This window comes from Panthera leo, chromosome D3, assembly GCF_018350215.1.
Source record: "Panthera leo isolate Ple1 chromosome D3, P.leo_Ple1_pat1.1, whole genome shotgun sequence".
In the NCBI taxonomy this organism is placed as follows: Eukaryota; Metazoa; Chordata; class Mammalia; order Carnivora; family Felidae; genus Panthera; species Panthera leo.
This window is the reverse complement of record NC_056690.1, coordinates 22,073,921-22,088,751: the sequence shown is the minus strand read 5'-3', so window position 1 is coordinate 22,088,751 and position 14,831 is coordinate 22,073,921. Positions and strand designations below refer to the sequence as shown.

The 14,831-nt window shown below is 38.6% G+C and overlaps 1 protein-coding gene across 5 annotated transcripts in view; it reads right to left on the bottom strand.

The window, feature by feature from the left end:
* The window catches only part of MORC2 (MORC family CW-type zinc finger 2), a 39,458-nt gene that overhangs the window by 21,635 nt on the left and 2,992 nt on the right, over nucleotides 1–14,831 (bottom strand). For all 5 annotated transcript variants that reach the window (XM_042911667.1, XM_042911668.1, XM_042911670.1 and 2 more), the window contains exons 2-5: nucleotides 9,668–9,721; nucleotides 7,294–7,328; nucleotides 1,713–1,781; nucleotides 1,110–1,200 (exon numbers count right to left, since the gene is read on the bottom strand). In XM_042911667.1, the coding sequence (XP_042767601.1) occupies nucleotides 1,110–1,200; nucleotides 1,713–1,781; nucleotides 7,294–7,328; nucleotides 9,668–9,721 (249 nt within the window). The remainder of the gene's footprint in view (nucleotides 1–1,109; nucleotides 1,201–1,712; nucleotides 1,782–7,293; nucleotides 7,329–9,667; nucleotides 9,722–14,831) is intronic.

Sequence of the window (14,831 nt, the reverse complement as noted above, 5' to 3'; positions counted from 1 at the left end):
ACAGCTCCAGCTCTGCAGTCAGAAGGACCTGGTTCTTATCTCAGCTATACGCTCGGGCCAATATTTTTATAACTCTGGGGAAATCACTTCATCCCCATAAACCTCAATTTCCTCAGTAGAAAATGAAAATAATAGTCCCTACACCACAAAGGGGTATAATGAGAATTAAATGAAATCATCCAAGTAAAGTTTTTAGCATGGTGCCTGGCACATGATAAGTGCCTGTTATTTCCATTTGGTTTCTCCCCTGAAAGACAAATCAAAAAGTCCAGGTACCATGTCCCTGATGTCTTTGTAAGCATTCTCTTCCCCTGCCACACACCCAAAGCACACTGCATGTGAGGGACTACTGATACTGTTAACTAACCAAAGCACCATCCTCTCTCAAACAAAACAACACGTTTCCACAGCAAGACTGGAAACGTGACTCAGAATTCCATTTGTACAAACTCTAAATCTTATTCCATCCAAAGGTATGTACAGCTGGAAGTGAGCACTTCAGAAATAGAAACCTTTCTCTTGGGGCTTCACTGAAAATCAGAACAACACATTCCAAACACCAAACTAGTGGGAACCAAGGGCTGAGAAAGAAGTCCCAAGAGATTTGAAGACATTAGGTAGGTCCCTGCTACAGAGTCCAGCAGGACATATGAGTGGAGACCCTGTCTTCTGGGAGGGAGGGTTCAGATCTTTTACTCACCCTGGATCCCCATATGGCAGGCGCTCAGGGAACAGTGCTGTGACATGAAACAACCCTTTACCATCTCAGATATCCTAACCCCAAAAACAACCACCTCAACCACAGGGTAAAAATAAGAATTTTCCTCAGGAGGAGAGATGTGGTTCCAGAGCACACTGCCAAGAGAAAACTACAACTCCACTCACCCCAATTGATTTAAGATGTTCATACTTTTCAATCTGTAAGGAAAACTACAGATTTAGAACAACAGTTATTAAGTCCCCAAACTACCACTTCTTTTTGACTTTTCTTCTGTTCCAGAGTTACAGTGATGAAGGGATAAGGAGCAGGAAAATTTTCATTGGACACAAGCAAGAGAGCACTGCTTGATTTTGTATGGAGTCCTATGACAGGTTTCTAGTATACTTACGATTTTAACCCATTCCCATACTGCCCAATCTGGGTGGACTCAGGTGTTCGCTTGGCTGACTTCCCAAACTGGATCACACTGGCAGCATCACCTGAAGTGGCAGGCACAAAAGAAAGTGAAGCATTTGCATTTCTTTCCCAGGATCCTCAAAAATCAAAGGTCTGAACCTTATTAAATCCAAGCAGGGCTGTGTGTTTACTAAAAACATTTTCTAAAGAAATTCACAACCATGAGGCAAATGGAGGCAATCTCAGACTGGCCTGTCAGCACCACCATCACTATGACCTTATTCTGTTACCAGAACATGGTATGAAGGCTGAGGGAGACCTCTGTAGTTCTAGCTCTAGGATGTTGTGCAAGCTGATAAGTACACTGTCAAGAGACAGGTAATCTGACTGACTTCAGGTTGCCACTCAGATCCTATCTCCCATGCTAGGACAAGACCTGGCAAATCCATTAGTGGAATTAAGCCTATGATCCTGCAACAGACCTCTCTCTCCAGATGGATCTTCTAATCACAATAGTGAGGTAACAAAAACAACACAAGTTTTTTGTAAAAAGAGTTACGTCCTCCCCCAAAGAAGCAATCATCTCATCACTTACTTGGATCCATTCCTGCTCCATCATCCAAAAAGCAAAGCATAAATCCTCCTCGAAGGTCCTCTCGCCTTTCTGTAAAAGAAGCAGTTGCCATTACTGGGTAGTTACCTATCAGAGGGTGGCAACACAGGTAAAATCAGAATGTATACCAATGTGACGTTTGATCCAAAAAGGTTAGAATGCCAAATCTAGCTCCTCCTTCTAACAGCCTTAGCTAGTGTGAAGTAAATGTCAGAGCCCTTGAGGGTGGGCCTTACTATCAAAGGTTCTCCAATGCTTTCTAGTTCATGACAAAGCTTGAGAGAATCTTTGAGGGCAGGAAATACCTGGTCCACTAGACTAACCACACCAAGGACCACTAAATATCATGTATTTCACACAAACCTCAATCATCCTTCTGCCTCTTTCCACCTGGATTACTTCTACCTCTGCCCTCTGCCATGGACCCCGAGCCACTAAAGCATTCCAACTACTACACACTCTACCTTATCAATATTCCTCAAATTCAACAGAGCATCTCCTTTGTGGGTTAAGTCTGGGGTAGCCATCAGACAAAGCGATCAAGCCAGACATGCCATGGGCACAGCGGTGACAGCTACTATCCAGACAAACTGCTATGTCTATGTGTGACTAGCCCCAGGATAACTTTAGTTTCTGGGCTATATGTATTCATTGCCACATCTTCTGCTTGGTATGGGTCCTTGAAATGGCTCCCTAACCTAGGAATGAGATGGCACAAGGTGTAGTGAGAACTTCCTGTTTCCCAGCTGGACTTGCTCAACTGGAAGGAGGAGCAGTCTTTTGACAAAAGAAGTCCTTTGACAGTGCAGCCATGGCAAGGCTTCCTGGTCAACAGGAAAGGAACAAAACAAACTGACTGCCATTTCAGTAGGTGGAAGAACCTCTTCTTTCGGTAGCTGTCTTCTGCAGCAGCAGGTGGTTACTCAAAGTAGTCTGGGTCTAAACATCTCACAAACACTAAAGAAAAGATTCTCCAATAGGGAAGGGGACCATACTGGAGTTTCCAAGGTGCCTTTGACCAATGATGAGTACTGTGTTGCAAAGGAGGAACAGCACGGGCTTTGGAATCAGGAGAGCACTTCTATTAAAAGAAAGGTTTATGTAAGCTACTACGGAGACAAGCCCAAGACTGCTTTGGAGACTACTTCCTGAGAACTCTTTTGTCTCCCCTAAGCTGAGGTTCACCAACTTCATACACTATCCAAGCTGAGGAATCTCAATTTAAAACACTCTTTGTCCTCTCCTAAGGCTAAAGATTCAAGGGAGTCATGATCACCTTCGTTAAATGAACTAGTTAGTGTAATTTAAAACGCTATTTCAAAAGTACTATAAACCACAGAGATTTTCAAGTATCACTAAGTGTTCAGGAATTTAGCTCTACTAAAACGTTAATAACAAGTGCTTCTTGAAAGTTCAAGAACAAGGATCTTCCTGGAAGTACTACTAGTAGATAAGAAAATTTCTCCTTATGGCAGTGCCTCTTATCAAAGTATGGAGAATCCAAATGAGATCTAGTAAGCAGGAGCAAGTGCAAGAAAAGTGCAAAAAGACTTCAAAATTTCCTTCTGGAGGAAGCAAGGTATCACATGGAGACTCAATCTGGGTCAGATACAGAACATGGTAAAAGTGTTCTAAATCTAACCAAGAGCCATTTGCTGTACACTTCAGCCATAAAATGTACATGAAGACTCTGCTTCGGGATTCAGAAATTGGTTCAAGCCAAGTGCATTTCAAAAGTCTTCAAAGATTACTGGCATTTCTGGAACACTAAATAGGAAGTTACTCTAGGCCCTTGTGTTTGTTAGAACAGGATTTGCAGGCTGTTTTAACACAAAATCACCACTTAACAGGGGGTCTGAGATACCTTTCTTGTTCAAAGACTTCATTTTAAAGATTTTTCATATGGTTTACAAGGGTTAAGAGATCCACCAATAGAGAGGATCCTCCTGGCCACACAGTGATCAACAGCCTGTATGCAGCTACTAGTAACCAAGTCCACGACCAAGGGCAACACTGCCTCAGGGCCAAGAGAGACTAGCTGACACAGCAGTCACTTCTTCAACTTTGTAAATATGCAATGTGGTATCTTTACCTGGCTACAATGCTTATCCTAATCACTCATTTATTCAATGAGCATTTACTGAGCACTTCCTCTGTGCCTGGCTCTGTGATAAAAACAACAGTAAACAATACAGATATGATCACTGCCTTCACAGAGCTTAGAGTCCAAAAGCTGCTACTCTCTGTAGAAGGTTAGGTAATCAGGAGGGTTTAAGCAGGAGACCAAGAAGAGTAACAGCTAGAGCAAAATGTAGTCTGCGTTAAGAATGAGCTGAAGACCTTGTTAAAAATACAGATTCTGGGCTCTACCCTGGAAAGTCTGTGTGAATCTGAGGTGGTACCTAAGAATTTTTATTTCTTTTTTTTTTTAATTTTTAAAAATGTTTTTATTTATTTTTGAGACAGAGAGAGACAGAGCATGAGCAGGGGAGGGACAGAGACAGAGGGAGACGCAGAATCCAAAGCAGGCTCCAGGCTCCAAGCTGTCAGCACAGAGCCCAACGTGGGGCTCAAACTCAGGAACCACGAGATCATGACCTGAGCAGAAGTCAGACGCTCAACCGACTGAGCCACCCAGGCACCCCAGAATTTTTATTTCTAACAAGCTCCACAGGTGACGCTGTCCATCAACAGACCACTCTTTGAGAAGCACTGAACTAGAGAATAAAGAACCCATTGCATCCCTGCTTAAAACAATCTCCTCAGACATTCCACAAGTTAGAGATGTATTCCTAACACCTGATATTTACTTTGTCAGTCATTTGAGTGATATATGAAGTCTCCAAGCAAAGGATTTTGATGAAGAACAGGGAGTTCTGGAGAGAGGAGAGTCTAAGCAGCTGGGGGTTGTATGCTTCCACTCCCATCATACATTTTGGAACCAAGACAGGGAGGGCAAAGCCAAACTGCCTTCTTTGCAGTTGTGCCTCAGATCCTGGTAGCAGCTATGTAAGATTATCAGAACAAATTTGGATGGATGCACATCTAAGCTCCCCCCAATATGGCTAAGTCTAGCTTCTCCAAATCAGCCTGACATCCCACATCCCATCATCCAACTCTCACTGGGGAGAAGACAGGAAATAGAAGCAGAAGAAATGTACAATGGAGCTAATAAATCAAAAGTCAGAGATGATAAAATAATGTCCTCAGCAGAAGTTGTAATAAAATGACATCCAAGTTCTTGTTCTTTTGCCATCTGAGCACTATACATTTCAGGTTCACATGCTCTAATTTTCCATTTCTATGATTCGGCATCACAAAAGGGACCTTTCTTTGAGAAGTGACACTCCTATACAAAGAAGTCAAGAAAGTCAATAAAAATACCAAATCTACTTCTGACAGGCACATTATGGTATGACCCCATCTCATAGGAATGTTTTGGGTGAGTGAACACCTCTGCACTTTAAGAGCCTGGTTCCTTTGTCACCTTCGTAGGTTTAAATACAATCTTTTAAAATGTGAATTTGTAGTGAATTCAAACTAAATCTGATGTTTGAGGGGATTTCCAAGTTCAGTATCAATCTAGTTTCAGAACGGGAGACAGGAAAATACTTTCCCCTCTGTACCAACAATAAGAACTTTATAGTACTAGGATGTTACTGATTTTATTATTCTACTTGTAAAATGAGGTTGCTTTTATTCCTCTTGTTGAATGTGTTAATAAGGCTCTGAGGTAGAAAAGAGTGAAGTGATACCTCAGCCAAGACTCCCAATCTCGAGCTATTTGGAGTAAATCAAGTCTTTTTCCAAAATGCTGTAGTCCTTACTGATTCTATCATACCATTTAATCTTTAACTGCCTTGACAATTCCCTTAAGACCAAGTTATTGTTCTCTAATCATCTGCAGAGTGCTGTCTCTCCAATTAGAGACTTAAGTTCTCTAATGAGAACTTAGAAAAGGCCCCATCACATCCTCTCTGGACTCCTCCCAAAGCACAACGGCAGTAAGAACACTGAGCACAGAATAAATGCACAGTTGGCCCTTTTCATTTAAATTGAAATCCAACTGTTATGCTCCATTTTGAGTATAATGGACAAAATTTTCTTAGTGAAATTCACCCACCGAAGGTGGAAGAGGGGACAGAGATGATTTCTGTTTAAAACTGTTTCTTTCAAATAGACTCAGCTCTGATGATTTTTCCTTTCAATGTCACTTGGAGTAGAGGCCCTTTCTCTGCTTTACCATCTGTGCAACGATTAAGACAACTGCTGATTCTTTCAGAGGTAGCTGTAATTGCTCCTCATCATAGCACACTTGAGATGTAAGATACACAGTAACTTGGGAATGGTTCCTCCATTTGGCCTTAGGGTTTAAGTAACCATCTTCTAAGACTCTTCTGCTATGCCTTTTTCCTGTTCCTTTCTTCTAAAAATAAAAGAAGTCTTATTTTCACCGCTTCGGCATAGCTTTTTGAGAAGGCTTTCAGAATTTAAACAGTATAGCTGACGTTTAGCTGTCCTGAATGATTTTCTTTGCTCTAAAGAAAATGTGCATGAGAAATCCATCATATCTAGGGAGATTCATCATAATTATATAACACTGAAGTTCTGAAAATCACTTCTTAGTTATGTGCTTGTTCCCATTTATCAAATGAGTGAGTCCATGAAGAGGGGCTATCTGATAATTGTATATTCCCACAAAAACTACCAGTATTCTCAGATGTTAGTCAATGTTATTCAGAATATTAGCCTAAACCTTTCAGAAGACTTTAGAAGAGTTTGTCAGAAAAACAGAGTATGCTAGCCAAATTGGATTTAAAAGCTATCTTCCCCTATTCCCCTTCCAAATTTCTAGCATTCAAATTACCAAAAAACATGCTGGTACAAACACTGAACAGACAGAAAGCAAACTAAAAATGATCATTTAAAATTTTTAAAAAGCCAATGATAATGACTAAGAATTCTTCCACTGTTGTACCCACTCTGGAAAAAAAAAAGAATTTTACTACCAAACAGCAGAGCCAATTAAATAAGCAAAACAGTAGACACTGTTAGTATCTTTAAATTCCAAGCAAAGCAGCCCTCCTTTCTACCTGACATTTCTGCCTGAGAACATCTCAGCGAATTCCAGCACCAACCCAGTTAACCCAACTGTTTTAGGCAACTGACACCAGCAACCCTCCAAGTCCTTGCTGAGGTTGCAGAGAGAGGAAGTGGCCTCCAATAAGCTCTTTTTGGCCTCAGGTAGCAGTAAAATCAACCAATCAGTAAGCCAACCAATCAAATCACTGGTACTTGGTCACTTTGTTCCCCACTACTCTACTCCATTAACCCATAAATCTCTCAGTGGCTACTTAAGTAGATCTATAGATCTGGACACCACATGTTAGTTCCCTTACACCAAAATTTTTGGTTTCTATTACATGCCTGACCAGGAATGCCCTGTTTCTACCTGTGACCTGGAATAATCATGCTCTTAAGCATTTCTTCTTAGGCATAGCAATAAATTCATTCAAAGGAACTGAACGTCAGAGGAAAGGACTGACATGTAACTTAGACTTACCTGCATAAATATCTATTCTGGTGGCATCAGCATCTCTGCAAAATTAAAAGAAAAAAATCAAGATCCAGTTGAAAATATGAAGTATCAACCATCAAAATGTACAATATTTTAAGTGGGATGCATACTATTTTGAGTCTATTTTCAGGAAGTCACACAGAAATTCTGTATCCATTACACTTTCACACTTAGTAATACTGTTTTCCTTATGTGTCTGTGAAACACTTCTGAAGCTCTGAACTATTTAAAATAATCACATGACACATAGGGCCTGGATACATTTTTTAAATACAGATTTCACAGTAAAAACATCTAGAGAATAAGAAAGAACACCACCCTTTACACACTAAAAAATGACTCACAACTGTGTTTCTCTCACTCACTTGATTGCAATCATAAAAAATGTTCCAGTACCTCGTCCATTTTTCTTTGTCACAAAATGTTAAGGGAAAAAAAAAATCATCTGCCACAAAGCCTATGAAAAATCAGGTCTCACAGTATACACACTACAGTCAACATACTAATTCACAAGCCCATAATCTTATCCTAACCTAAAAGGAAGTTGGGGCACTCCATCAGACTCCAACCATTAGCTGAAATAACAAGTTCAGTCATCAAGAGCAGCTTGAAGGTAATCTAGTCCAATTCTGCCAACTGCAGACAAGGAAAATGATGCACGGAGAGTTTCATCAGTTTTATTTTATTTTTTTAATTTTTAAAGGTTTTTTATTATTTGGAGAAAGAGAGAGAGAGAGAGAGAGAGAGAGAGAGAGAGAAAGCACAAGTAGGGGAGGGGCAGAGAAAGGAGACACAGAATCCGAAGCAGGCTCCAAGCTCTGAGCTGTCAGTACAGAGCCCAATGCGGGGCTTGAACCCACAAACCGTGAGATCATGACCTGAGCCAAAGTCAGACACTCAACCGACTGAGCCACCCAGGTACCCTAAGTTTCATCAGTTTTAAGTGGGGGAAAAAAAAAAAACCCACTCAAGTCCATTCAGTTCTATATGTACCTATTCCTAAAAACATAAAAACATTTTCAAATATGAGAAAAATTAGCAAAATGTGTGCATGAACAGGAACATATACTCCTAGGAATCTCCAATTCACCATAGGATATAAAAAAAGACAGTCTGCCACAACACACCATGGTCTCACAAAGCTAATAAGTGGCAAAGTCATAGTTCCATTAAGCTACAGCATTTTTAAATTGAATACAAAAATTATGACTCAACCAGGATTGAAACAAAATGGAACTTTTCTGGTTAAACAACTTATTAACAAGCACACTTTCATGAACAGTCCAGTGAATAACAATAAAAGTAATAATAGCATAGATTTATAGTATAGATATAGATACAAACAGAAAATTACCCAGCAGCTCATTAACTAGGGATCTGTTTAGAAAGTACTTCTACTCTCAGGGCACCTAGGTGGCTCAGTCAGTTAGGCATCTGACTCTTAAGTTTGGTCCAGGTCATGATCTCCCAGTTTGTGGGATTGAGCCTCACGTCAGTCTCCACAATGACAGCACGGAGCCTGCTTGGGATTCTCTCTCTCTCTCTCTCTCTCTCTCTCCCTGCTCTTCCCCTGCTCATGTGCACATGCACATATGCATTCTCTCTCTCAAAATAAATTAACTAATTAAAAAAAATGGAAGTACTCTATTCTTAATTCTTACCCTCTTCCTTCATTAGTCATCAACACTTGGTCAATAAGCAATGTGTCTGAATTTTATGTCTGCATTCAGAAACAAAACTGAGAGAATATTTTCATAATTATGAACAGAATCATGATTTGGATGTTCCTATTTGTTTATCTTTGAGGCAACCTTAACTTTCTAGTCTTGCACAGTAATATTTATAGACTTCCATCACTAAGAACTCAATATAACACAGTGCTGAAGACTTTCTTCCAAACACAGCTACTAATAACAGAAGATACTTTGATCAACTAGAGTCAATTAAATATACATTTTAGGAACACACCCTGGCATAATTTTAAAGACTTTAGATGGTGTACATTTTTGGTAACACAAATTAAATAAGATCTTGTCTGTCCCATTACCTTGATTGCTAAATTCCTATCTTAATTCCTTGCATTTCACTGCAATTATCTTGCTCTAATACACAAGGGAAGATAACTTGGAAGGTCATAAGTTCACTATTTTTAGGACAAGCAATGGGTAAATTAAAGTTAATCAAGTAAAGTAGAAGTATCAACTAACACGCTATTAAAAATACTTTTGGGGTAAGAGGCCTCTTAGGAGGGAATGCAGCTGCTTACAGAACTGTCTCCTTCCTAAGTCTTCAGAAAACAATAGTCACAAGGACCCAAAAAGTTTTCAAGCACAGCCTGTATGCCTAAAAGACTACATACCTTGCATTATCAACCAGTTCAGCAAGAGCACCAAACAAGAATTCATGAGTAGTTCTGAAATGATAAATACTAAGAATCAGCAAAAGAATTACAGAATTGAACTATGACACCTAATAAGTCAAGGTTATAAAATATTAAAAAGTTTTTAGAAGATCTAAAATTGCCATTTGCATTGTCACTTTACACTACTGAAATTTCCCCACAACTTGAAACCTTTAAGAGTTGCTAAGCCTCCTCAAATGTTAATCTATTAAATCTTGCTGTCTACTCATGTCTATTCTTACTATGTTAAGAAACCCACTTTGAAGCATTAAGATTCCTATGTGTATATACTATTTTAAAAGCAGCATTTTCCATTACTCATGTTCTGTCTAGAAAAATGTCTGTATTTTATTTTTCATTGCCTTAACCAGCTATCAGTTTCTGCATATCTCTAAGCATGCTCAAAGGGTGACTTGCTAACATTCTGCTTTATCAGTACTTGTGTGTTATCTATTGGTAAAAGAAGAAAACCCATTTGCTTTTGTGCAGTTTATAAGCAAAATATTCCATTTGAAAGTGAGGAGAAAGGAGAGGATAATCTATTTCCTGACTTTCCAATTCTAGCCAAAAACAGCTTTCTCCACATTAAAGAAGGGAATCCAAGACCCTGTTGAACAATTCCTCTTAGGAAGACAATAGCGTGGTGTGTTCTAAGGTCCCTGTTAGCCCCTTCAAGGTCATCTCTCTTCCAGGAGGCTGCTCAAAGTTGGGTTAGATAAATACACAATTACCATTATTATTCATAACTCAATAAATATGTGTGCCTAAGATGCATCCTTAAATTACTTCTCCACTTACACTCTCTTTGTGCTATTTTCCATAATAGTCCTCTTTAGGTATAAGAGTAAAATGCGTCCCCCTAGAAACCTTGACTTTTGATTAAAGAAAATGTAAAATCATTAACCTAAGTACATTACCATCATCAATTTTTCAAAAATACACAAATTATACCCATTGATATATTTTTTTTTTTTTTTTTGGTATAACTGTTGTAGCCATTAAAGTGAAAATTTCTAAAAATTTAGAATGAAATATACCAAAATTAAATAACCAGTGTCCAGGATCTCTGATCACTTACTATATCATGTAAAACTTAAAACAAATTGTAAAATATTTGCTTATAAAATAAACACCCAAAGCTGAACTGTCCAGAAACCCTGGTTTCCCCTCAAGTAAACCTACAAATTTTTGCAACTACAAATTTTGAATTAAAACTGTTACTAAAAGGAAAAAAAAAATATTGGAATTTTAGGAAGAACTTTTCCCCCGTGAGATCAGTGATTATATCTGTTGCTAATCCAAGATGGCATCAATAAATAGGTCTTAGTAAAAAGTAGAAATTTATCTCCAATTCACTTAGAAAATAGAGTTCAAATTCTTCTGACCAAAATCCAATCCTTAATTATTTTACATGAAAAGAAAAACAATTTCAGGGGCACCTGGGTGGCTCAGTCAGTTAAGCATCAGACATCAGCTCAGATCATGATCTTGATGCTCATGGGTTTGAGCCCTGCCATCAGGCTGTGCTGACAGCTCAGAGCCTGGAGCCTGCTTAGGACTCTGTGTCTCCCTCTCTCTCTGCCCTTCCCCCACTGGCGCTCTGTCTCTCTCTAAACTAAATAACCATTAAAAAAAAATTTTTTAAAGAAAAACAATTTCTATGGAAAAAACACCTGCATAAAACATATGTATCTTTAGTTAAAAATATTTAAGTTTCTAGAATCATCTTAAATTCTTCAAATTATCATCTGAAGAAACAAAGTATTCTGTAGATTACTACACTAAAGAAATAGAAATGTTAGAAAATTAAAGGTGATTTACTAAAGGTAATATAATTTAAAAGTGAATCTAACATTTGCTCTCAAGCTTTCAGTCATTTTCCTGTCTGAATAGAAGTAGCTAAAAACTTAACAAAGTGAATTACTCTCCATCCTCAAAATTTTTTTTAATTTTGAGGATTGTTATATAAAATAACAAATTCTATTGCAATACTTATTTCAATAAAAAGTTATACTTTAATATAGTCAAGGAAATTCAGAAATAAAACTCCTGTAAACCAAAAAAACCCAAACAAACAAACAAACAAACAGAACAACCATAAGAATGGGACTACAATTTATATGCAGGAATCTCTGGAATACATCAAAGAATCAAGAACTGGCCTTTGGTAGTGAAAACAGTGAATATGAATAGTCTTCAAAACTTACTCTAATACCCTTTACTATCAGGGCAAAGAAATCACAAACAGAAATGGTGACCATAGGGGCACCTGGGTGGCTCAGTCGATTAGGCGTCAGCTCAGGTCATGACCTCGCGGTTTGTGAGTTCAAGCTCCACATCAGGCTCTATGCTGACAGCTCAGAGCCTAGAGCCTGTTTAGGATTCTGTGGCTCTCTCTCTCTCTCTGCCCCTCCCTTGCTTGCTCACTGCCTCTCTCTCTCTCTCTCTCAAAAATGAATAAACATTAAAAAAAATTAAAAAAAAGAAATGGTGACTGCTTCTCAGCAATACATATTTCTGATTGCTTCACATGAAAACTGCTTCACATGAAAATGAGAGACATTCAGAATTCAAGATCTCAACAGGGCAAGGACAAAGTATCTCTGGCTAAGTTTTCACTGCTTTCTACACGACGTTTAGAAATGTGCCTTGTATATTTAGAATTTAAAGAAAACATTCCAAATGGCTTTTGTTGTTCCACATAGTATCAATGCTGTTCCACACGTAACTGTTTCAGGCAAGTTAACAAATATCTTTAAAATGTAACCAAGGGAGGGGCACTTGGGTGGCTCAGTCAGTTAAGTGTCAGACTCATCAGCTCAGGTCATGATCTCATGGTTCATGGGATTGAGCCCTACATTGGGCTCTGTGCTGACAGCACGGAGCCTGCTCGGGATCCTCTTTCTCCCTCTCTCTCTACTCCTCCCCTGACTAGCTTGTGTGCACACACACACACACACACACACACATTCCCTCTCAAAATAAATAGACATTTTTTTTAAAAAAAATAAAGTGGGAGCTCCTGGGTGGCTCAATCAGTTAAGCATCTGACTTCGGCTCAGGTCATGATCTCATGGTCCATGAGTTTGAGCCCCATGTCAGGCTCTGTGCTGACAGCTCAGAGCCTGGAGCCTGCTTTGGATTCTGTGTCTCCCTCTTTCTGCTCCTCCTCCGCTCACACACACGTGTGCTCTCTCCCTCTCAAAAATAAACATTAAAAAAATAAGAAAATTTAAAAAGTGTAGCTGAGGGGTATTATTGTGATGTATACTGACACATCACAAAAGGGGCCTTTTGTGACAACTGCTGGGAAAGTCAGAGACAACACACATCTCTTCTCCAGACCTTCAACTGATTGATTAATGGGTCCTACTAACAAATTCTAAAATCAGAGTTCTAAATGTTTTTTAAAATCAGAAGAATCAAAAACATACTGACTACATAAGTTCTCTCCTTTTTTCAAATAATATTCAAAGAGGCACACTCATTGCTTGCTAGCATTTGAAACAGATATCTGAGCAAGTATCAAAGAAAATTATTTTCACAGATGTAAAGATTCTTTGCATGTTATCAAAGAAAGGTCAACCATCTGGAAAAAGACAAGGATTTTTAACAAACTCTCACTTTCAAGTGATCTTGGCTTTTATGCCATTTGTGCCATGATCAAAATAGTTTTGCAGCTCAGCATTTCCAGTGACAAATTCACGGGTAAATCTACTCATTACATACGGAATATGGTGTCCCTATTTATATTCAGCCTGAATTTAAACCAATAGATTATCCACAAGTCTATCATACAGTGATAGCTTCTGCTGTGTTCTTGGAGATGTTGACAACAGTTAATTGCCTTAACTGCTAGAAAATAAAGCTGAGAAACTAGAGCAACAATTTTTACATTCAAATAGCTTTAATATATTTAGAGCGTGAACCCACATTTCAACAGGATTTTAAGTCCCCCAAACTATTAAGTCTCTAGAGGTGACAGGTTCCTCTATGTTCATTCACTACATATATAAATAAAACAAACCAAAGTATCATATGGCCAAGATAATTTATCAAACGTGCCAAGAGGAAAAGACATGGAAAGCAGTCATCTTATACTTAAGCATCCTGCTCTCTCAGACCACTTAGCAGTACTGCAAACAGTGACATAAGACACGCATCTTGTCACAAAGGAACATCACTACCATCACTATATCTGGAGTCTAGCACCTAGATTGCCATGAACTTTTTACTAACAGTCACAAAACCCACCACTAAAGACCAGTAACTGTATAAAACTCCTTTTATTCAAAAACTCATCATTTCGTAATTGCAACACCCAGTATTAAAAGGAAATAACCAAGACTAAGACTTTCATGTTATGAAAATTTCACAGGCCTGCTTTAAACCTTAATGCTGATGTAACCAATAACCATCAACACTTACCACAGACATCATACCAAAAAAAAAAAAAAAAATTCAAGACAGATGTTTACTGTCTCCAGTAAATGCTCCTAAGAATGTATCTGTCTAATGAATACCACCAAACAGCAACTTGCTACCATATTGACCAACTTGTGGTTTATATAAATCATACACTGAATAAACAATAATCACCATCTATTCAATGATCATCATGTACCATGTATGAGCTAATTACTTTATAAACATTATTTAACATACTCCTCATAAACACTGTCAGATTAGCTCCATTTTATAGATGAAGAAACAGAGGCTCAGGGAAATCAATCTGCCCAAAAACTCAACCAGGAAGCAGTCAAATCCAAGCTTGGCTGGCTCCCAAGCCTATGCATGCTCTCTCCATTGCACCACACTGATTTCTATCCTTCTAGTCTGCCTGTGTTCCACCTGCAAGTCTACGTTACACGGGAGGTAAGCAAAGGGCCATACCTTACATAATTCACAATATGGCAATATTGTAGATGTCAGACACTCTATAATGGTTTTGTGTTTTAAAAATTGTAAAAGAACAAAGGAGAAGGTACTCTAAGAAAAATCTTCCCATTTCTGAAGGTGACCTTGCATCACTTAACACAGAGAAGATCAATCTACCATCATAAGGAGTAACAAGTCACGGCTTAGGAAAATTTAAACATTTGTTTCCTCTAGAAATGAATTT